Raw genomic sequence first — 21,303 nt, 5'->3', positions numbered from 1 at the left:
AAAGGGGGCTTGAAGTGAGGGTGACACCAGATGACGAGTGGATCAGTGATCTTGAGCTCGGGGCAGAAGCCAGGAATTAAGGCGGGTATTTGTGGTGGGGCTGCGATTTTTAGTGCCGGTCCACCATAGCGCTGTCCTGTGATCCATGTCGCATTTGCAGCCCTGCCGCCAGGGCCGGCGAGATCTGGGTGGGCCTGGGCAGCGTTCGCGGGGCGGTGCTGACTTCTGGCAAGGGGGGCACAGTCTGGGTGGAATGGGCGCGGCATAGCTGGGCGGAATGGGTGTGGCCTCCAGAAGCCCCACCCCGTCCCGCTTAGACAATGCCCCGAAGCAGCCAGAACGTCGCGCCCCCGCCCCATCGTAGTACGTGAGCTCGCCTACCCGAGGACCCCCTAAAATTTGGAGCTCCCAGTTCCCGAGGCTTGAAGACTGGGACTCCCTTCCCTATCAACTCTGTTCTCAGGGGGTGGGACCCCAGCCGAAATCACAGCGAGACAGGAGTGGGGGTGGCAGCTGGAGGTGAGTCTGGGGTGGGTGGGTGTCCCTTGGACTGTATGGGGGCCGGAGTTTGGGGGTGTCGGGACCATACCTGCACCGGACAGAGAGTGCGGGGAACCAGCATGTTGGCGCGGAGCTGGTGGGGTGGACTTTGGGGGAATATGGACCGGGTCCCGGAGCCTGGAGTGCCCCGGGGCCACGCCCACTGTTTCCCCGCCCCTTGCATTTCGTTTTAGACCTCTCCCAGTCCTCCGGGACTAAGTCTGGTTTATACTGGGTCGTGCTAGGGGCAGCGTGACGGGCCGGGGTGGAGAGAGGATGCTTAACTCCTTAGGCTCTAATTCCTCCCCCCGACCCCTCTCTCCCCGCCTCATTCGGGCATCCGGGACTTCTCTCCCCAGCTTTCTCTCCCTGCCCTATAGCCCCTGTGGGTCCGGGCCGGACTTAAGGTCCTTACACCAGCGAGCAGCTGAGGGTTAAGGGGGCGGGGCCTCTGCATTTTTGGGGAGTGAGCGCATCCTAGCGGTTGCCAAGAGGGGCGCTGGTCAGGGATCTCACCAAGCCCCCGAGCCCGGGCAACAGGTGTTCTGGAGATTAGGGATCCAAGCCTTGTTCCTCGGACTCCTCTTAAAGAAGCAGACCCGCGAGGGTGCGGGGTAGAGTGAGGTCGACAGGAGAGGAAGGTCGGGAGGGGGTGGGGCGGAGTGGGAGGGGCGCCCAGAGACGGTGGGAGGAAGACCTGGGCGCTCTTAACCTCCTCGCACACCCTTCTCTGCATGTCTTTCTCTGCCTCCCCACTTTTATGTTCCTTCTCCCAGACAGGTGAAGTAAAAAGAGAGAAAACTAAGAAATCAGCGCGGCCGGAGGGGGCGTCTGTGTGGATGGGATGGGGACGCCGGGGGAGGGGCTGGGCCGCTGCTCCCATGCCCTGATCCGGGGAGTCCCAGAGAGCCTGGCGTCGGGGCAAGGTGCGGGGGCTGGCCTTCCGGCTCTGGACTTGGCCAAAGCTCAAAGAGAGCACGGGGTGCTGGGGGGTAAACTGAGGCAGCGACTGGGGCTGCAGTTGCTAGAACTGCCTCCTGAGGAGTCCCTGCCGCTGGGACCACTGCTTGGTGACACGGCTGTGATCCAAGGGGACACCGCCCTAATCACGCGGCCCTGGAGCCCGGCTCGCAGACCAGAGGTGAGCGCCGAGCAAGGGTGCGGTAGGGGGCAGGGTGGGAGGAGCTGATGTCTGGGGCTTTGGGGAAGAATTAGGAGTGAGAGTGTCTCAGCCCCTCGCCCTGTTCTCCTGCCCTAAGGTTGATGGAGTCCGCAAGGCCCTCCAGGACCTGGGGCTCCGAATTGTGGAGATAGGAGACGAGAACGCGACGCTGGATGGCACTGACGTTCTCTTCACCGGTGAGGCTCTGGTGCCGGCATCCCTGGGTCTTGGCACAGGGAAGCAGAGTTTGGGAGACTGGGTCGTCTCCGGCCTTGTTTCCAACTCCCGCCCTCAAACCTCCGCCGCCTCCTGGACTCAGGCCGGGAGTTTTTCGTAGGCCTCTCCAAGTGGACCAATCACCGAGGAGCGGAAATCGTGGCGGACACGTTCCGGGTGAGGAGAGGGACCAGCCTTGGGAGGAAACGGGTGGGAAGGGCCCGAGAGCCCGCTGGGGAGGGAGAGGCTGAGCGCAGCCTGCGTTTGAGGGTATCTATCCCCTCGCCCTTCCCTCGCCCCTGAATACCTTCCCTTGCTCTCCCAAGGACTTTGCCGTCTCTACTGTGCCAGTCTCGGGCCCCTCCCATCTACGCGGCCTCTGCGGCATGGGGGGGACCCCGCACTGTCGTGGCGGGCAGCAGCGAGGCTGCCCAAAAGGCAGTCAGGGTGAGGAGGGGCGGGGCCGGGGGAGAAGGGCGGGGCCAAACGAAGGCGGGCGTGGCTCTGGCCCGGGAGGCGGGGAGCTGGGAGGCTTGGGAATTAGCCCCATCCCTGCCCTCACCAGGCTTTCCGTCTAGTAGTCAGAACACACAAGTAAATAAGAAGTTACAACAGCGGAACGGGGAGCTGGGAGACTACAGAACAGGGGTGATTAACTTGCTCTTCCGGAGTTTCAAGAAATTCCCCAGAGGTGACATCTAAGCTGTGACTCTAAGTATGGATAGGACAGACAGGTGGGGGCTGGAGAAGGGAAGAAGAGAGTTGCAGGTGAAAAGAACTGCATGTGAGTCCAAGTTGGAAATTAGCAAAGGTAACTAAAGTGCTTAGAACAGTGTCTGCCACATTGTAAGCCTGTGTGCTTGCTGTCATTATGCCACAAATGTAACTCTATCCCCAGCCCTTAGTGGTGGTAGGACAGGCAGACTCAATTGCTGAGAAACTGAGACTTGAATGCTTCCTCTTTTCTCTTCCCCAGGCAATGGCAGTGCTGACAGATCACCCATATGCCTCCCTGACCCTCCCAGATGATGCAGCTGCTGACTGTCTCTTTCTTCGTCCTGGGTTGCCTGGTGTGCCCCCTTTCCTCCTGCACCGTGGAGGTGGGGACCTGCCCAACAGCCAGGAGGTGAGGGAGGGCAGAAGTTCCACCACCAACAACAACCAGAGAAAGGAGTTTCAGCCTTTCCTAGTGGGAGGAAGGAGGGGTCTCTTTTCTAGAAGCCTGGGTGAGGCCCATCTGAGGGGGGGCTGTCTCTGGCCTCAGCATCTTACTCCCCTCTCCCCATTCCATGTCCTCCCTGCAGGCACTGCAGAAGCTCACTGACGTCACCCTGGTACCTGTGTCCTGCTCGGAACTGGAGAAGGCTGGTGCTGGGCTCAGCTCCCTCTGCTTGGTGCTCAGCACACGCCCCCACAGCTGAGGGCCTGTCCTTGGGGTAGGGCAGCATAGGAAGTAGAAGAGGAAGGAGGATTAGATAGAGGATGTTGAGTAGGCAGTAGTGGAGAGAGGGCCTCAAGATGGGGGGAGGGCAGAGTGTGGGGAAAAGGTTAGGGGCCACTGGGTGAGTCTTCTCTCTCAGAACCAATAAAATGGAATTGAACTTTTAGACTGGGCTGTGGCTGGTGTCTTACTGGGGCATAGGGATGGGGCAGGGCTGAAACCCAAGGTTGAGGTCGTTCGGGGAAGGTCTCTTTCATTCAAAAACCTCCCATTAGGCATTTACTGACTCATGTCACAGGTGCTTGGGCACAAGGTAGAAAAAGAGAATTTCTATTGTGGCAAATGTGTCAAGGGCAGAGAAGAGAGGGTGTGGGTGGATCACTCACTGAGTTTATCTAAATCTCAGATGATTCAGAGAGTGGTAGATTACCAGTCCACCCCTATTGGATAGAGAAAAAGGAATGACACTTCGGGAACATTCATTTTCATTCACTCATTTACTGAGGCTTAGCAGTGGTATCAAAAGGGTCAGTCTCCTTATGTCGAGGCACATGAAAGTTTCTTACAAATCAAAATACAAGTTGTGATGGAACAATTCACAGGAGCCTGTTTCTGTGAGCCAAAGAAGGGGGCTCACTAGGACATCAAAGTGTATGCAGGGGTGGGAAAGGAGGGTCAGGAACAACTTCCCAGAAGAGGCTACACTTGAACTGAGTCCTGAGGATAGATAAGAATTAGCCAGGAAGGTAGTGGGGTGGAGGGAAAAGGGTAATCCAGGAAGAAGGAATTGCACTGGGCAAAGTCATATTTTGGGGCTCTAGAGAAACTCTTTAAGGCTAGCATGTTTTGTGTATGTGGAGTGACAGAAATAAGCCTGGACAGTGGACAGAGTACTGTGGTGCCGTGTACCCAAAGCCAAGGCCCATGGGTGCAAAGTTGAAGGCTAAGGAGAGAAACACTGTAGTTCTGAAACAAGAGCTGTCACGTCTACGGCCATACCACCCTGAATGCGCCTGATCTCGTCTGAAATAAAGGCTGTCAGGAGCATTAAACACTTGGAGAGGATCTCTCTGGCTTCAGGGAGGAAAGCAAAGCCTGGAGATGAGGTGGGGATATGGGGAATCCAGGAAGAAAATGAAGAGAGTACATTCAGGTGGCAGCGCTGGGCATGGAGAAGGGTGTGGATTTGTTAGTGACATTAAGACAGAAAGACTGGACTTGTTGTCTTATCGTGTGGTAGTGAGGGAGGAAGGTCTGCATGACTCCTGGTTTATGGTTTGGGCAACTGGGTTAATCAAGAGAGAATGCAGAGGAGGATTAAGTGGGTGGCTTGGGAGATGACAATGAGTTGGGTTTGACATGCTGGGTACAAAATGCCTGGGGCCATCCAGGTGGAATGTCTGAGGAGCAGTTTAGAAATTCCAAATTTGATATCTAAGCTGGAGAGAGTTCTGGGTGTCATTTTGCAGAGGTGGGTGGGGGCTAAAAACTGGCTGTAGATGAGAGCTTCTTGGAAGAGGAGGAAGGGGGAGGGAGAAAGGATGTCTGTAATCCTAGCACTCTAGGAGGCCAAGGAGGGAGGATCACTTGTGTTTGAAACCAGCTTGAGCAAAATCGAGACCCCCATCTTTACAAAAAATAGAAAAATTAGCCGGCCATGGTGGTTGTCCCAGCTACTCAGGAGGCTGAGGCAGGAGGATTGCTTGAGCCCAGAAGTTTGAGGTTGCTGTGAGCTATGATGATGCCACTGCACTCTGGCCAGAGCGACAGAGCAAGACTATGTCTCAAAAAAAAAAAAAAAAAAAAAACAGGGTTGGGAGAAAGGGACAAACCTAGAATGGTGGGGAATACTCTGAGGATAGGGAATAAGGAAGAGGAGTCCAAAAGGAAGACACAAGCAGCAAAGAAAAACAGCTTAAAGAAGGGAGTAATCAAAGGCCAAGCCAAATGTGTACTAAAAAATGTCTACTGGGTGTGGCTGTTAGGGCATCACTGGCAACCTTATGGAGACAGAGCAGATGAGCAATTTCAGCAGATGAGCAGTGAGGATAGAGTGAAGAAGAATGTGGAAGAGACACATGTATGCCCCTGGTTAAAAAAGCTTGACTGTGAAGGGAAGGGAAGAGATAGGGCAACAATCTAGGAGATACTGATGTCTTAAGATGGGGAGATAGGGCTTGATCTGGTTTAGAGAGGACACCAGTGGTGAAGCAGACATGGGAGTTATAGGAGAGATGGGAGTAAGTGAAGGAGCAAGATCAGTGGCAGAGATAGCCTGGAACGCAGGTCTCCTGACTCCCAGTCTAGTGCTCATTTCTATCCCATGGTGCCTTCCTCTTCCAAGTGAGGGCCCAAGAAGGGGAGAGGGATTATGGAGAGCTGGGAGCCCCCAGCTTGGGAGGCTTGCAGTGAAGGCTTCCCTTCAAACTACAACTGCGTAGATGGTGGCAGCATCAGCAGGAACCGCTGTGGACAGCCGGCGGGGCCTTCGGAGGGCCATATAGTCCAGATCCGCGTAGAGCAGGCTCTGAGGGAAGAGGAGGAGGAAGGCAGGATAGTCTCCCAGTCTGGTTCCCTTGAAGTCCAGGCCTCTTTCTCAGGGATTCTGGCCAGCCCCCTTCCCATCCCCCAGCCCTTACCGGCTCCTGGTCCAAGTCCCCTGGAATCCTGGGCTCCTCCTCCTTTACTGGCCCCGGGGGCTCCGCTTTCACGAATGGAGCTATGTGGGGGGGACAGAGCTGAAGGATGGAGAGAAAGTGACCAACTTGTCTGCTCCCAGAAAGGGCTCAGACTCAGGAATTGAGGGGGTGGGGAATGTGCAGGTAGGAGAAGGAAAATGGGGTGGAGTTAGTCTCACCAAATCTGGGGAGCGGTCGAAGCGGGGGTGGGGGCGAGCGCCTGTAAAGGACCCATAAGAGTCTTTGAGCATTACCAGTCTTGTCTCACTGGGTCTCCTTGGCCCCAGGCCGGCCGAAGACAGCCCAACAACTTGCAAATTCAGACCCCCCCCCGCGGCCACACACACAAAATATCTTAGGTTCTACCCCCATAAACAGTCCAGCCCACGCTCTGACCCCGGGGTACTTCTAGCTTGGCTCCTCTAGCCTGGGCTCCACTCGCCAGCCGGTGGCCTCGCTCCCTAATTCTGACCTCTCCAGGTCTTCTCCAAGCCACGCCCCGGACTCCAGATCCTAATCTTTCGTTTGGTAAGGTTCTGGTCCTGCCTCTCCGCTTCTGGTCGTGCCCTACTAAGCCGGGGCCCGCCCCTCGTACTCACCTGCGCAGCCACCAGACCGCGCCGAAAGCTCCCAGTCCCAACAGCAGCCCAGCGCCCAGCAGCGAGATCAGGAGCTGGGGATACACGGACGCTGGGGGCACAGCGCGGCGGGGAGGGAGGCCGAGGTTAGGGGTGCGACGGCAGAGGCTAGCTCTCTCGCTCAGGAACTCTCGCCAAGGTCCCTCTCCCACCTCCCGGTATGTGTGTCGCAGTTAAGTCCTGCTGCGCGCACAGGCCTCGACCTACCGGGGGTAGTCCCTGGGGCCCTGCAGTCCGCCCTGTCGCCCAGAACGTGAAGCACCGTACGGCTCTCGTCCTCGTGGCGGCCCCTGCAGAAAAAGGTGCCCGAGTCCCCCGCGCTCAAGAGCAGCTCCAGCCGCCGGATTCCAGGGTCCAGGGAGCGCAGGCGGCCAGCGAAGGTCTGGAGGGGAGGCACCGTGGGGATCCCGCTCGACGAGGCCCACAGGATTGGGCGGCGTCCTTTGGACAGACCCTTGCAGGCCGGGAAGCTAGGCGCCCAGGCCCAGCGGATGGGGTGCGAGACGCCTACGCAGGAGAGATTCACCCGGTCCCCAGGGCGGCCGTCCAGAGAAGCTAGGGGAGGCCGTGGGCGGTGGTTAGGGCAGGCCCACAGGGCAAGACAACCCCCCCCCACCTCGGTCTCCTCTTTCTCTCCTCTCCTGTGCCTTACAGGGGACCCTGGATCTTCACACACACCCCCCACCCCCCTAGGTGACCCCCTTCCCATGCCTCAGTCTTTCCGTGCCCATCACACTCTCCCAGGGATCGCTTACCCCCGGGGTCCCCTTGGGCCCGCGAGAGCAGCAGAGGCAGCAGCTGCAGCAACAGGGCCATGGTTCGGATGTGGATGCGGAGAGGCGCGAGTGAAGGGGGAGGGGGACGGGGACCGGAGGGAAGCTGGTGTGGGGAGATGGCGGGGCTGGGGGCTGCGATAAGAGCGGGGGCGGGGGCCCCCAGATGCCTGGATACCTTTGGGAATCCTCGCAGGCAAATTCACAGTCAGTCCTCAACAAAGCTCACTTAAAATTTGTGTTCCAACCGTTTACACAAGCACTTTTGCCTATTTAACTCCTCCAGCGTAGCAGTTGCTGGGAGCATCATGAATTTTGGAGCCCAGCTGCCTGAGTTCAAATCCTGACTTGCCACCTACTAGCTGTGTGATGTGGGCAAGTCATTTAACCTCTCTGGGCCTGTTTTCTCATCTGTAGAATGGGGATAAAAGCACCTATCTCGTAGGGTACTGTGAGAACTAAATGAAGTAATACATGTAAACCACCTAGAACAATGGCTGACACATAGGAACACTATTTAAGTGCTTGCCATTATTATTATTTCTATTCCATTTTAGCTTCTACCTCCCCTGTCCTTCCCCGCCGGGGTGCCCCGCCCAAGTCAGCAGGTTTTGAATGGAGAGGTGCTTTGGAACAAGTGCATATGCCCACACCTAGGACTCCAGCAGCCCTCACTGGACTATAGCAACCGAGGCCACACCAAGCCCAAGTGGAGCTGGGGAAAGGTCCTGAGAAGCTTGGGGTGGGGGACCTGAGACAGCCTCTCCCTAGCAGGCCCCTCCTGGATGGGCAGCCCCAGCCCTGCCCCTCCCATGACAGAAGTCCTCAGTGATGTCACAAACCCTTCATTCTAAGGTGGGGCAGAGATTGGAAGACTCAGTGAAGGCTGAATTGAAATAATTCCACCATTTCCATCCTCAATTTTTGCTTGCATGCCCATACCGATGCCCCCTAGGGACTCAAATTTGGCAATTCATGCTGCATCCCACTGTCCATTTCCCAGGAACCAGCAGAAGCTACCACCATGGCCATTGTAAACGACAGAAGACTTTGGTGATGCTCCTTCAGAGAACTGGGCAGTCAGAACTCTGGGCTGGCAACAGGGGGAGCATCCTGGCCTGAAACCAAGCACCAAAATGGAGTTGGCCTCTAGTGGCACCTATGCTTCCCATCCCTCTCTTCATCCCCACTCCCCACCCAGGCCTGCTCAGCCCCTACATACACCCCCTGGTCTTTTCCTCTGGTCAGCTGTGTGTAAGTGGGGAGGGAGGGGCTACCGGAGGCAGGGAAGGGAGGAGCCTTTGGCATTATAAATTCCAAAAAGGCCACTCAACTTCCAGAGCTGCATCCCAGAAAATCTACTCTGTCAGCAGCTGCAGCTGCTACCATTATCAGGACCCTCACGATGAAAGGCCTTCTGCCGCTCACCCTGTCTGCTCTGCTCTGCTGGGTCTCAGGTGAGTACATGGGGGCCCCAAGGACCTGGTTCATCTGGTCAGGACCTTTACACCCTGTGCTACCCACTGCCCTGCGGTACTCACTACTCAGGACCCCAAGCACCCCCAACTGGCCCAGCCCTCCTGTGCCTCCAGGGCCAGGCTTCCCCAGGACAGGCTCCTTGCATCATCTCTCCAGTTCCTAGGTCTCCATCCGGCCTCCCTACCTCCAACAAAGACCCACTTTGCATACCTTTCTCACCTGCCAGGGCTCTGGGTCCCCGTTCCCCACTCCAGGGTGCCTCCTTCTTGGAAACTCTGATATCCAGTTCCTCAGCCAGCCCACCTCAATATGCAATCCTCCAGCATCCAGCTTACCTATCCCCTCCTCTCACTCCACGCTCAGCAGGGCATCCTCTCAGGGACCCATATCCAGCCCCAGGTCCCCTTCGTACTCCACCCTTCCCGTCTACTCCGTCAGGGACTTAGGTGCTCCATCCCTCATCCATGGCTTCCCCCAACCATGGGTTGCATACCTCCTGTCTCACCAGGGATGCAAGCTTTCTGGATGGTTCTAGGGACCTCTTAGAGCCTCCCATGGAAATAGGGAGGTTTTTTTCTGAGCCTTCTATGAAGGGGATGCCAGGGCCACTCACACTCAGGGTGGATTTCACTGAGGTACACTTACCAGGCTCTTCTACTCTTGGACCGACCCCTTCTTCACCAAACCTTGCATACCCACACCTTGAATTAGCCGAAGCAGGAACTTTGGGGTGCCACCCTCTGCACCCATCCTGTTCATTTTGGTAAGCCGCTAAGACGGAATCTGACGATCTGTCTCCCAGATATTATTCCTTTCTGCTGAAGAGCTACTGGGGTGACAGGATTCTATGCAGGGCTGGTTCCTCTTCCCATGCTCTTGCCAGCCCTGGAGGCAGAGAGTAAATTGCTAAAGCTGGCCACAGGTGGCTTTCTTGCCAGCCTCAAGTTCCAAGGCATTTCTGACAGTGTTGTAACCCCCATGATTTTTATTTTTAATATTTCTCCCTCTTTCACATCTCCATCTTCTCCCCTGCCATCCCCATTCCTTCCCCACGGTATCCTTACATTCCATCCATCCCCGGCCGAGTTTTTGTCAGTAGCTCTGCCCCTCTTGACTCATCCCCAAACAGGGTGGAGTGAAGGAAAATATTTAGGGTGTGGGCCTTTCACAAAGACAACAGCTCCACCCTTACCTGCCACCCGCTTCCTGCTTTCACTGCCCCACTCACCTGCTCTGTCTCTATGGACCAAACAGCCAAACAGGTCCGAGCACCTACTTGATTGTCTCTTCTCCACCCTCCCTCCCTACCCCAGCTCAACTTGTCCCCAAGTAAGTCAGAGACCCCGTCACCTCAGCCTGACTCATGTCTCCACAGCTGACATTCGCTGTCACTCCTGCTACAAGGTCCCTGTGCTGGGCTGTGTGGACCGTCAGTCCTGCCGCCTGGAGCCAGGACACCAATGCCTGACAACACATGTATACCTCGGTAAACATCCCCTTCTTAGTGGGGAGACTCTATGGCTGGGACTGAGTCCCAGCTGGGGCTAAGACTGAGACAGAGCAGAGAATTATTGCCATGATAATATTTGGCCAAAGATGGTTTTGTACCATGTACTACCGTATGTCTTTACATGCATTGTTTCAATTAATGTTCATGACAATCCTATGATGTGGTGCCATTATTAAGCTGGAGGAAACAGCCTCAGAAAGAGACAGTAAGAGGTGTGAGGCCTCATGACCAGCAAGTGATAGAACCAGGAGGGGGGCAGGTCAGGAGGTGCAGGAGGAAGACTAGACTAAGAAGAGATAAAGACAGGGGGGCCAGGGCAGAGTTGGGATGAAGGATGCCTGGGTGAGCACGTGGGTTGGGGAGGTAGACACAGCAGGCCATGTGCCCATTGTAGCTGACCCCTGCCCATTCCTGCCCCTAGGCAAGATGTGGGTTTTTTCCAACCTGCGCTGTGGCACACCAGAGGAACCCTGTCAGGAGGCTTACAACCAAACCAACCACAAGCTGGGCCTGACCTATAACACCACCTGCTGCAACAAGGACAACTGCAATAGCCCGGCCCCCCGGCCCACTCCAGCCCTGGCCCTCATCTTCCTCACCTCCTTGGCTGGCCTTGGTCTCTGGCTGCTGCACTGAGACTCACTCCATGGCTGCCCCCCGACCTGCCTTAGTCCGAGCCTCTCTCCCTGTGTCTCTGCAACCCTTGGCTTCCCAGAGTTGTCTCTCCATCTCCCTTTTGCTCTGAAAAGAGTTTCCCCAGTCCCTCCCCATTTCTTTAATTAAACAGTGCCCCAGAGTGGTCTCCCTCTCCATCCTTCCCACCCCATGCCCCCACTCTGCTTTTTCTGAGTCCCTTCCCATTTCCCTCTAGACAACTCCAGAGCCTCCACTGGTCCCTAGAAGGATGCCCCACTTTGTGTCCTACACGCTACTGTGCCCTACTTGGGGAGGGAGTGGGATCCGGGCCTGAAATAGGGCTTCTGTCCTGTCCCCAGTGAGGACTCCCAGGAAGGACCTGATGACCTCAGTGCATGGGGCTGCTTCCCCAAACTCTGGCTCCCATATGTACCCAGTCTCTGTACTCTCCTCTTTCTATGTCCAGTAATAAATGTCTGTGTCTGCTAAATTGTGTATTGGTTATCAGAAGACCTAAGTGTCAGGCTGTCTCCAGGAAAAAACACTTTCAGTCCCCCCCCCACCCTCACCCAAGAATCCTGCAGGGAGTTTTCTGGGAGGCTGTGCTGGAGCAAATGGAGGAACAGGTTTTTCAGGCCTCCATCCTCCTTTCCGGTGTCTAGGGGCAGCACACAGGCCTCAGTGTTTTGGAGAAACAACCCTTATCCTAAATTCAAGCCACACCTTTGATGTACTGCCAAGAAGAAGATGCAGCCCGGCTTGAGGGTTCCCCAGAAAAGGTAGGAGAGGTACAAGGGAATGGGGCCTGAGACCTTTCTTCAGTCACTCTCAGGTTGGAGTCAGAGGCCTCACCTGGCCTAGTTACTAAGTGGGGCGCCAGGTGACTGTGCTATCACAGTGCTTACATTTCCTTTCGCAATTCAAAATAGTCCTATTGGGCCACACAGAGTGGCTCACACCTGTTATCCCAGTGACTCGGGAAGCTGAGGTGGGAGGATCACTTGAGGCCATGAGGTAGAGACCAGCTTGGGCAACAGAGTGAGACCCTGTCTTATAAAAATAAATAAATAAAAACAAAAACAAAATACTCCTATTGGGAAGCAAGTTGCAAATGGGGGGAAGGGGAGCAAACACTTCCAGGCTCATGGAACCCTAGTGCTCCCCACTCAGCCCAGAGCCTGCTCCCCTCAGTGAACCTCATTGCTAAAGAGACTCTCTGGCTGGGACTGCATCCCAGCTGGGGCTAAGACTGAGACAGATCCCCACCAACAGGATCCAGGGGCCACTGAGGGCAGATGGGCCTTTGTCCTTTGGGATTTAGTTGGTTAAAGAGTACACTATTGTAACTAAGTCCACTGAGGCTTGGTAACCCCCAAACTAGGACCTGGATGCACCATATTACTCCTTCAGCCCTCCTATCAACAAAAGATAGATGGAATTTTCCAGTCAGCTCTAGAGTGGTCCATAGATTTTAATGGCTCACAGAGGAGTGTTTGTCTTTTCACCTTAGATGTTCAGATGTCCCTTGCTCCCTCTACCCACTCCACAGTCCCAGCAAGAGCCAGGCCAGGGTGGTAGCTGCTGCAGCCAAGACGCACGCAGGGGCCACGTGGCTTGCCACGGCGCTGTTGCACAGGTCTCCGAGGCAGCAGTCCCTATGGGTTGTGTAAGTCACGTCTCCCACCGACTCTGTTTCCACTTGATTGCAATGATGGGCTGCCACGCAGGCTGGATGCTGACGAATCAAGGTCACTGAGGCTGAGAGAGGGAATGAGACTGGGGTGTTGGACTCCTGGCTTCACGACTTGCCTTCTGGGGCGGAGCAGATGTAATTTCAAGGAGCCCAAAAGGAGTCTCTGTCCCCTCAAAAAACACCTCCCTGAAACCAAGTCATCACAGTTAACACATTGACATTGTGAGCTCCTGATGTGATGCCCTGAGAAGGACACAATCTCACTTCTGTGGTATTCTTGCCTAAAACGCATGACCTCAACCTCATCATGAGAAAATAACCAATAAATCCAAATTGAGGGGCATTCTATAAAGTAATTTATCAGGGCTCTTCAGAAGCATCAAGTTCACAAAAGACAAGGAAAAACGGAGAACCGGCACTGGTTGGAGGAAACTAAGAAGACACCAGAACTAAATGCAATGTGCGATCCTGGTTTGGGTCCCAAACCAGAAAAAGGACATAAATGGAACAACGGGCTAACTTGAATAAAGTCTGTAGATTAGTTAGTAGTATCATATCAATGTTATTTTCTGATTTTGATAATCGTATTATGGCTCTATAAAATGTTAGTATTAGGGGAAGCTGGCTGCCTATTTTTGCAACTTTTCTGTCAATCCAAAACTATTTCAAGATAAAACAGTAAAACATACACACATATATATGTCCTTCAAGCTTTCCACTTGTGAGTGAGGGACCTGTGAGAGTCTTTCTGGAGAGTAAACAGGGGGAGGGGAAGCACAACGACTGCAGCTTCTGCCAGGAGCCAGAAGGGGGACAGACCGCTCTACTGCATCATCTGCTCAGAACCAGACTGAGTCTGGAAGGTTCTGGAAGCCAGAAGGATTAAAGTAGGGCTGGAGGCAGGGAAGGGCTGAGGGAAGAAGGAGAAACTGAGAACTCACGATTCCCAGATAGCTTGATCTGTCCCGGGCCTGGCTGGGGTCTGCGGTCCAGGAAGCCACAGCGTTCACCCTCGCCACAGGTGGTCACGGTCTCTTTGCAGGAGCTGCTGGGGCTTCCACCGCAGTCATAGCACCGCATGCGGCTTCCTGGCAGGAGAAAAGAAGAGCTGGACCTGGGCCCTGGGGGTGGGGGTGGGAGGGAGCCGGCTGGCAGAGGGGGAGGACAGGCCTGTGTGAGAGGCTAGCTGACCACCTCCTTACCCCAGGAAGCCCCCAGCAGGGTGCCAAGCAGGATCCCAACAAAGTGGGGGTTCATCTTGTCTGCCTGTGTCAGTAGCCTCTCCCTCCCACCCACCCCCCTCCCGGCGCCTCTCTGCCAACCTTATATTCCCCTTGTCATGGGCTTTATAGGGCTGTAAAAAGGGAGGAAAGAGTCCCCCCAGCGGGCCCCTGGGCCCCAGCAGGTACGGTGAGAGCCTCCCCCCCCACCCCCCGCCGCATGCTGTCAGCATCCTCTGGAGGCTTCAGACTCCTTTGTCCCCAGCAGCAGTTCTGAAACTGGCCCAAGGACCCCTGAGGGTCCCTGACACCCTTTCAGAGGGTCTTCCTTTTGCATCCGCATCAGTGTAAGGTTGGATTTTCTTCATAGGCTGTACTTCAACCACAACGACACATCCCAACAGGTGGAATGCAGAGGCAGATGTGAAAACCCACCCTCTTCCATTAGGCCTGACGTGAAATAGATTCACAAAAATGTAAAGCAATGCCACTCTTCTCACTGTGCTTTTGGGAAATAATAGTTATTTTTCACAAAACTATATATTGTTAATATGTAATAGGTTTATTATTTTATTTTTAAATGACTTAATAAATACCTATTTAAAATATCCTGGTTTAATTTCTAATATAGTAAATATTGATATAACCCACATAAAGAAAAGCTCTTTGGGGTCTTTAGCAACTTTTAAGAGTGTCAAGTTATCTTGAGATCAAAGCTTTTGAAAACTGCAGCTCTCGTAGCTGCCTGTGTCTCCCCACCCACCTCCCCCCTTCCTCTTCTGGTCTCACTTCTCCTGGGACACTTGGCCCCTACTTCCCAGATGTGGCCCTCCCTCTGCCCCATCCCTTCAACCCCAGTCTTCCAGACTACCACAGCCCCCCAGCCCCAAATCCCATCCACACCTTCCTTCCTAGTCTTTCTGATTTCTCCCCAGTGGAAGCACACCCCCTCCAGCCCCGCCCATGATTAATTCTTTCCTGCAAGGTAGTAAAGCTGGCAGGGATAATTAAGGGGTAGGAATGTTGAGGCTTGAGGGGGGATCAAAGGGATCTGAAGCTGAGTGGGGTCCGCCCTTACAGAGCTGGGCTTTGTGGGTGCATTGGTGTGTGGGTGGGTGGATGGGTGGGGTATTGTTGATTCCACCCTCAAACAGATCCAGGCCAGGGCTGGTTAGGAGGATGACCTTGAGAGACATAAATGCACTGAGGGGGAAAGGCAGAGAAAACAAAGACAGGGAGACAAGTTGAGGAGCAGAGACAAAGGGAGGGAGAGGACGAGTGGGAGGGGAGGCGACAGACACAACTCAGGAGTGGAAGACAAGTGAAGTTACAGAGACAAGCACACAGAGAGCAGAGGAGACCCTCAAGGCAGGGGCAGGCTCATGCCGGGGGCAGGGAAGATGTGACAGACCCAGGGCACAGGAGCGGAGGGCTGGGTAGGCTGCCTGCTGCATCAGGCTGATGAATCCAGACACGGTTCCACTCCCCAGATTCACTCCCTAGGTGTGTTTGTTTACTGGTCCCTCCCTGACTCTCCAACTCTCAGGACCTTGGGGTGCAGATCACCTTCTCCCAGACTCCTGAGCCCAGTCCAGCCAGGGCACCTCCAGCATCTTGCTCTGCATCCTGTTCCTCTGTGGGGCGTTAGGTAAGGGTGGGAAGGGGAACCCTTGGGGGGCAGGGGTTTGTAGCAGAACAGGAGAGCTGGAGGGGAGAGGGGGCTGGAAGAAGCCAAGAAGAGATCTGGGGGGCCTTGGGGAGACCAGCCACCAGGAATGGCCTCAGGCCAGCCTGATAATGTGGAAGAGAAAGTTTCCTTTCAAAGGCATTTGAGAATAACTCTCTTCCTTGCTGCATCTTTGACCTGCCTCTGTCTCCACTGTCCCTTATCTCACCTCTTGTTTCTGAACTGGGACCCTAGGTCAGTGTCAACTCCTATTTGCTTATCTGTCTCTGGTGTAAGCTACTTAACTTTCTCAGCTGCCCCCTCCACCTCCCGGTGGGTCTGGCTTTTTGTGTCACTCTTTAAGTCTGATTCTCTTGGCTTCTCTGTGTGTGTGTGTGTTTGTGTGTGTGTGTGTGTGTGTGTGTGTGTCTCAATCCCTACATCTGTTTCCCCTCCCTTCTCTATGTGTCTCTTTCTACTCTGTCGGCCTTTCTCCCTCATTTCTCGGCTTCTCCGTTCCCACTCCGGGTGTCACCTTCCTCTGTGTCTCCCTCTCCCAGACCTGGGCTCTACCTCTCTCCCGAGGGTTTATGTTTCCTCCCCCCGGCCCTGATCTCTGCTGACTCGACAGGTCTCACCACCCTGTTGGCTGCCCAGGGAAGGCTGCACTGTTACACCTGCATCTTCGCCAAACCCTGCTACTCTGTCCCCACCAAGTGTCAGGACGATGAAGTCTGTGGTATCAGTATTGGCACGTCAGGTAGGACCCTAGTCCAATGGCCTTTCTCTGGGGGGCTCCCCACCGCCATCCATCCTGCCTTTCTGGTGGCCCCCGCCTCAGCATTTCTCCTTTGTCCCACAGACCAGAGTTAGGTCATCCAGCGAAAGGGCCGCCTCCCAAGGGGCAGTGCCCTCTGCTGGGCCATGCCACCTCCTGGTCACGAGCCTATGTTCTGCGGCACCACTGCTGCGAGCGGGACCTGTGCAACGCGGCTGCCACACCAAGGCTCCCAGCCTCCTCCTCACCACCCTACTCCTCCTTGCAGCCAACTTCACCTGGAGGGGCCACCGTCTCCCCTAGCCTCCCACAGATCTGCATCCCCCAGCTCTGGACTCCTCCACCATCACCGTGGCCCTGGAAACACCTGCACAGACACTTCTGAGACATCCCCAAGAACCTGATTTTGTATGGAAACCTCAGATCCCTGGGCCCAACAACTTTTCAGACCCCTGCCAAGACCTGAATCCTACAGGCATTGCTCCAACCCCCACAGGCACCTGGCCAGAGTCCAGCCTCATAAGAACACCTATTCTGGGTCTTTTGTCTTTTCTAGACATCAGTGCTGATGGCTTCTTGTGAGCCCCAGGTCCCTGGCATTTTGATGGAGCTGATTGAAGGAGCACCAGGTATGGTGAGGAGGAGGGTCTTGCCGGGAAAGATTCATTCGGTAGGGTCGGAAACTCAGAGAGGAGGACTTCGGGAACTATGAAGAGTACATTTAATAAGAGGGCCATTTGGGAGTCCGGTATGCTGCAGTGTGTGAGTGTGTGTGTGCTCTAAGAGCGAATTATAGCTGCGTGGTGAGTTGGGCTGGGGCTGGGACCTGAACCATAACGTTCTCCTCATTCTCCGTCTGTGTCACTCGCATCCTCCTTCCTGCCAATGGCTTAGTTTAAGCCACTGCAGCGTGAAGGCTTTAGGTGAGATTTCCAAGAGAGCTTTTCTCCAGTGAGGTCCAAGCTTGAGCAGAGACACAAAAGGGCACCCGGGGGAGCTGCTTGTGAGGGTGTGGTTATGAGCTCAGCTCATTTCTGCCTGAAACTGGGGATGTTCAAGTTGGGACACCAATGTCCTCCCCTGCACGGCTGGCCCAGACTTGTCCATGTTCACAGGCATCCTAACATGGCCCTGGCCCAATAACATGCCCCAGGGGAGAATCCCACCTGCCAGCCTGTGTAGACACTGCCTCTGCCCAGGGAGATAGGGTGTGACTGCTGGGGTGGCAGGGAGGAGGTGCCATCCTGGAGATAAGCTCCCACTGCTCCAAATGCCACAGTGGAGTGCCACAGGGAAGTGTGTGTGCCCAGGATAAGGAGGGTGCCCTGAGGTGGGAGCAGAGCACAGGCTCCCCCATCCTGACTCAGTTTCCTCCCCTTCCATCTGAGGAAGTCTGGGGGCTGATTAAAGGTGCTTGTTCCTGCTGGAATTCTCTTCTTTGTGAGGATGAGACATGGGTATCAGGGGTCTGGCTTAATTTGGAGGCAAGCTGAGTCTTCTTCCCATTCTCCGCATCCCTCAATCTTCCCACTTCGAGCTTCTGTTTTTCCCTATCTCTCTGCCCATCTCTTTCCTCTGACTCTGACTTGAGTATCTTCCCTTCTGTCTTCCTCAGTTTCTCCCATTTGTCCTTAGGTTCCCCTATGACTGTTTCCCCACCATTGCCCAAGCCTCTAGATTCCTGTCTCCCCCCTGCCTACCCTCACCCCTCCTCACTCCCACCTGTAGACTCAGGCCCCCTTAATCCCACAGTGCTGTGTGCTCATGGCCACCCCTCTGCTGGCTACTACAAGACAGGAGACCACACCGTTTTGTAGGTGACATCACAGAATAATGCTCTTCCTTTCCTTCAGTCTCCCACCCCACCCCATACAGCCTGGGGTGGTGGCTGGACCGGGAAGTTGCACTCTCAGTGCCCCCACCCTGCCAAGGTTTTCAGGGAATCCTTCAGGTGCCAAATGGCCAGGGAGATAGCAGGTCACACTTCCCAGCAGGAGATGTCACTGAGATCACCTGGTCTTGTGGGCAGGTGGGCTGTGGAGTTTGTGAAGAAGAGAGACAGATTAAGGACACCTCTATTCCCCACCTCCTCAGGAACAGGGTCCCATCCCAACCCAACTCCAATGTCTTCTCTCCCTTCCCAGGCCCCCTAGGTGTTCCTCACCTGAGACGGGCCAAATGGATGTTCTCATAGACCTGGATTTCAGGCTTGAACTGAGGAATCGAGGCATCTGGGGAGAAGGAGCCATATGGGATACAGAAGAGAAGTCACCAGACAGCTCAGAGCCATAATCCTCACTACCCCTCCTCTAGAGAAGACAGGATACAGAGGCAAGATGGGACCCTAGCTCTTTGCCTCACACCCATGTGCCCTCCTCTTCCGTCTGGGAGGGAGGGCCTCACCTCGGCTGGGAGCCCCCTGGGCCCTCCGACTCCAGAGCACGATGCTGAGGGCCAGGATGGCGACCCCCTGGCCCACTGTGAGCAGCAGCAGCAGGATCCAGGGCACATCCCAGCCCGTGGAAGGGGCACAGAGGGTGGGAGAAGCTGCAGTAAGGGCGACACCAGAGGGATACGGAGGGAGACGGTGAAGGGGCCTGTCTGTCCCCAAAGAGAGGCTTCCCCCACAGCCTGGTGGGCTCTTCCAACCGGAGACTTCATGGGCTTCCCTGCTCCCAGTATCCGCCCCCACTTTGCCACTTTCCAGGCCTCGCAGGCGCCCTGATCCCATGAGCCAATGTCCATAAAAACGGCAATGCCCCTGCCCACACAGGCAGCTAACTCAGAGCAGCCCACCAGCCATGGCTGCGCTTCCCTCATGCCTCACTCATTCTTCCTCTTGTTCACTCTATAAGCATGTGCCAGGGGCCACAGGAGGGAGTGAGGATGTAGATGGCAACAAGGCCAGTCGATGCCCATTCACTGGCCTTTGCCATCGACTCCTCCCTCCTGCTTTGTAAATGGGTTATTCTACACCCAACAGCATTCTTTCCCTGTCTAATGGTATCTTTATTGCTAAACAATTATATTTGTTCTCTTCCTGCCTTCACTAGCAATGGGCCGTGGTAACACGCATATATCCTTTCTTCAAAAGACAACTCCCACAGCAATAACTCTTATTGTCTTTCTCTTTGCTATGGGATATTCCACAAGAATCATAGATTATCCTATTTCTAAACAATGGTATATTCCACAAGAATATACCTCTTGGCTACTGGTCTAGTCTACCAGAAAGCTGGCGTAGCCAACCCCCTTCTCTGTTATAAACTTGATCAATGAGAAAAAAGTCTTCTTCCTACAGGAAACGGTCTGCTCCACCAGAAGTCACCCCCAGCCTGGCCAGATCTGCTTCCTACCTCACCTGCTCTCCTAGCTAGCAGGTGAGGGATGTGCTGCAGGCAACATCCCTGCCCATCTCCTCTCTCAGTTTACCTGCCAGGCTAAAGCTGACCCCTTTGTTGTGAGGCATGAGGCAGCGGATGGTTCTTGGTCTGCGGCCCCTGGGCTCAGGAAGCCCCTCCCCAGGACACACCAAGAGCAAGGCAGCCCCATCACCCCAGAAGGACTGAACACGGCCCCTCACAGGACCCCTCCCCTCCTGCCATGTCACAGAGTCCAGGCGTCTGCTGGGGACCACAGAGCACAGGAGGACAGAGCAGGGGGATCCATCTGCAGCCCTCGCAGATAACTGGGATCCTGTGGGAAGAGAGGGACCCCTCAGTTCTTTGCCTGGACTTTCTGGTCCCCAGTGGCTGCCCTGGTCTGCATGCCCCCACTCACCTCTGAGCACAGAGACGTCATACACCCTCCAGTTCTGGTAGTTGTGGTGCTGACCCAGCACTGCGCACCAGTACCTCCCGGCATCTCCCTCCTTGGACCCCTCAAGCCACAAAGAATAGTTCCCCAGCAATTTGAGCCTGGATTCCCTTCCAGGTTTCCCAGGGTCTGAGGCTGGCCTCGCCACGTGGTCTTGGGCCACCAAGGTGGTGAAGGAACCTGCTACAGGGCTGTGGAACCAAGACAGGAGTTCGTCCCCATGTAGAGTGGGTGGTGAGGGACATGGCAGCTCCATTGCTTCTCCCAAGGCCACATAGATGGCCCGGATGTTGTCTGTGAGAAGAGGGTTATATGAGGTCAGAGACTTCCATCAGATCAATGATTCCCCACTTGACCTTTAACCTCTGTCTTACTCCCCTTCCAGCACTAGCCTGGCTGTTGAGCATATTTCTCAAGTGACAGCTACAAAAAGAGAAGTGGAGAGAAGAGCATAAAGGGCTTTCCTCCCTGTCCCCTAGCCAGTGAGGAGATCTGAGGGCAAGAGAGAAAAGGCTGGAATAGTTGGCAAATGCCTGTATCTCTTGCTCTCATTTCTCCTTTTCTGGAAGCATTTACTCATCTGGTCTTATTTTCTAAAGGAAACTGTGCATGACCTGGACCCTCATTGCCTCGGGGTCTTCCCCAGTATCCAAGGCAGGGGGAGGTCAGCTGTGGTCAATCTATCTTCTTGAATCAGATGCCTTTCCCAGGCCTCTAGGAGAAAGAACAGCAGTCCCTCCCCAACCTTGCCAATAGCTGAAGAATCCCCTACCTCTTGCTTCTTACCTACAGCAGCCTGGGGGGTTCCACATAGGAACAGCAGGAGGAGGAATAAGACTGCCATGGGGAGAGCCTGAGAAGTTTTCTTGTTCCAAGACCTGGTGTTCCCCAGGGAGGAAACAGAGCCCAGATAAAGGCACATACTCCGTGGTTTAGAGTGACATGGGCCTCTGGAGGGCATGGGACTGCTGGGGAGATAAAGCCCAGCTGCATGTCTACTGGGAGAAAAGTGACCATCACCTTTCTGTCCTGGGGGAAAAAGACCCAGTTAGGACAC

At 54.9% G+C, this 21,303-nt stretch overlaps 4 protein-coding genes across 7 annotated transcripts; 2 read left to right on the top strand and 2 right to left on the bottom strand.

Annotated features, from left to right (window-relative positions):
* The first annotated feature begins 525 nt into the window (after nucleotides 1-525).
* Nucleotides 526-3,525, top strand: DDAH2 (dimethylarginine dimethylaminohydrolase 2). Its single transcript, XM_045541699.1, is given in 7 exon segments — nucleotides 526-1,681; nucleotides 1,800-1,899; nucleotides 2,022-2,095; nucleotides 2,245-2,307; nucleotides 2,309-2,365; nucleotides 2,895-3,044; nucleotides 3,223-3,525. Coding segments are annotated over 7 exon segments (858 nt in total). The 5' UTR covers nucleotides 526-1,384; the 3' UTR covers nucleotides 3,340-3,525.
* A 1,652-nt stretch (nucleotides 3,526-5,177) lies between these two features.
* Nucleotides 5,178-7,519, bottom strand: MPIG6B (megakaryocyte and platelet inhibitory receptor G6b). 3 transcript variants are annotated; one of them, XM_045541696.1, is made up of 6 exons: nucleotides 7,431-7,519; nucleotides 6,883-7,230; nucleotides 6,637-6,727; nucleotides 6,217-6,257; nucleotides 5,999-6,097; nucleotides 5,178-5,886 (listed from the first exon to the last, which is right to left on the bottom strand). In XM_045541696.1, the coding sequence occupies exons 1-6, from the start codon at nucleotides 7,489-7,491 to the stop codon at nucleotides 5,813-5,815; spliced, it is 714 nt and encodes a 237-aa protein (XP_045397652.1). In that variant the 5' UTR covers nucleotides 7,492-7,519; the 3' UTR covers nucleotides 5,178-5,812. The 3 variants fall into 3 exon arrangements, with proteins under 3 accessions (XP_045397652.1, XP_045397653.1, XP_045397654.1); XM_045541697.1 differs by having other exon boundaries at nucleotides 5,999-6,078; nucleotides 7,431-7,501; XM_045541698.1 differs by lacking the exon at nucleotides 6,637-6,727 and having other exon boundaries at nucleotides 7,431-7,501.
* Nucleotides 7,520-8,853: 1,334 nt separating this feature from the next.
* Nucleotides 8,854-11,148, top strand: LY6G6C (lymphocyte antigen 6 family member G6C). The gene is made up of 3 exons (XM_045541695.1): nucleotides 8,854-8,905; nucleotides 10,303-10,413; nucleotides 10,859-11,148. Exons 1-3 carry the CDS (start codon nucleotides 8,854-8,856, stop codon nucleotides 11,071-11,073), a joined length of 378 nt encoding a protein of 125 aa, XP_045397651.1. The 3' UTR covers nucleotides 11,074-11,148.
* A 1,384-nt stretch (nucleotides 11,149-12,532) lies between these two features.
* LOC123631739 (lymphocyte antigen 6 complex locus protein G6f-like) lies at nucleotides 12,533-21,183 on the bottom strand. 2 transcript variants are annotated; one of them, XM_045541694.1, is made up of 6 exons: nucleotides 21,033-21,183; nucleotides 20,211-20,540; nucleotides 19,863-20,126; nucleotides 18,834-18,977; nucleotides 13,708-13,854; nucleotides 12,533-12,831 (listed from the first exon to the last, which is right to left on the bottom strand). In XM_045541694.1, the coding sequence occupies exons 1-6, from the start codon at nucleotides 21,166-21,168 to the stop codon at nucleotides 12,608-12,610; spliced, it is 1,245 nt and encodes a 414-aa protein (XP_045397650.1). In that variant the 5' UTR covers nucleotides 21,169-21,183; the 3' UTR covers nucleotides 12,533-12,607. The 2 variants fall into 2 exon arrangements, with proteins under 2 accessions (XP_045397650.1, XP_045397649.1); XM_045541693.1 differs by lacking the exons at nucleotides 12,533-12,831; nucleotides 13,708-13,854 and adding exons at nucleotides 18,376-18,464; nucleotides 18,595-18,661.
* Between the last annotated feature and the right edge of the window lie 120 nt (nucleotides 21,184-21,303).

This window comes from Lemur catta, chromosome 2 (genome assembly GCF_020740605.2).
Source record: "Lemur catta isolate mLemCat1 chromosome 2, mLemCat1.pri, whole genome shotgun sequence".
NCBI classification, from domain to species: domain Eukaryota; kingdom Metazoa; phylum Chordata; class Mammalia; order Primates; family Lemuridae; genus Lemur; species Lemur catta.
The sequence above is the reverse complement of the archived record's forward strand: the minus strand, read 5'-3'. Positions and strand labels throughout refer to the sequence as shown.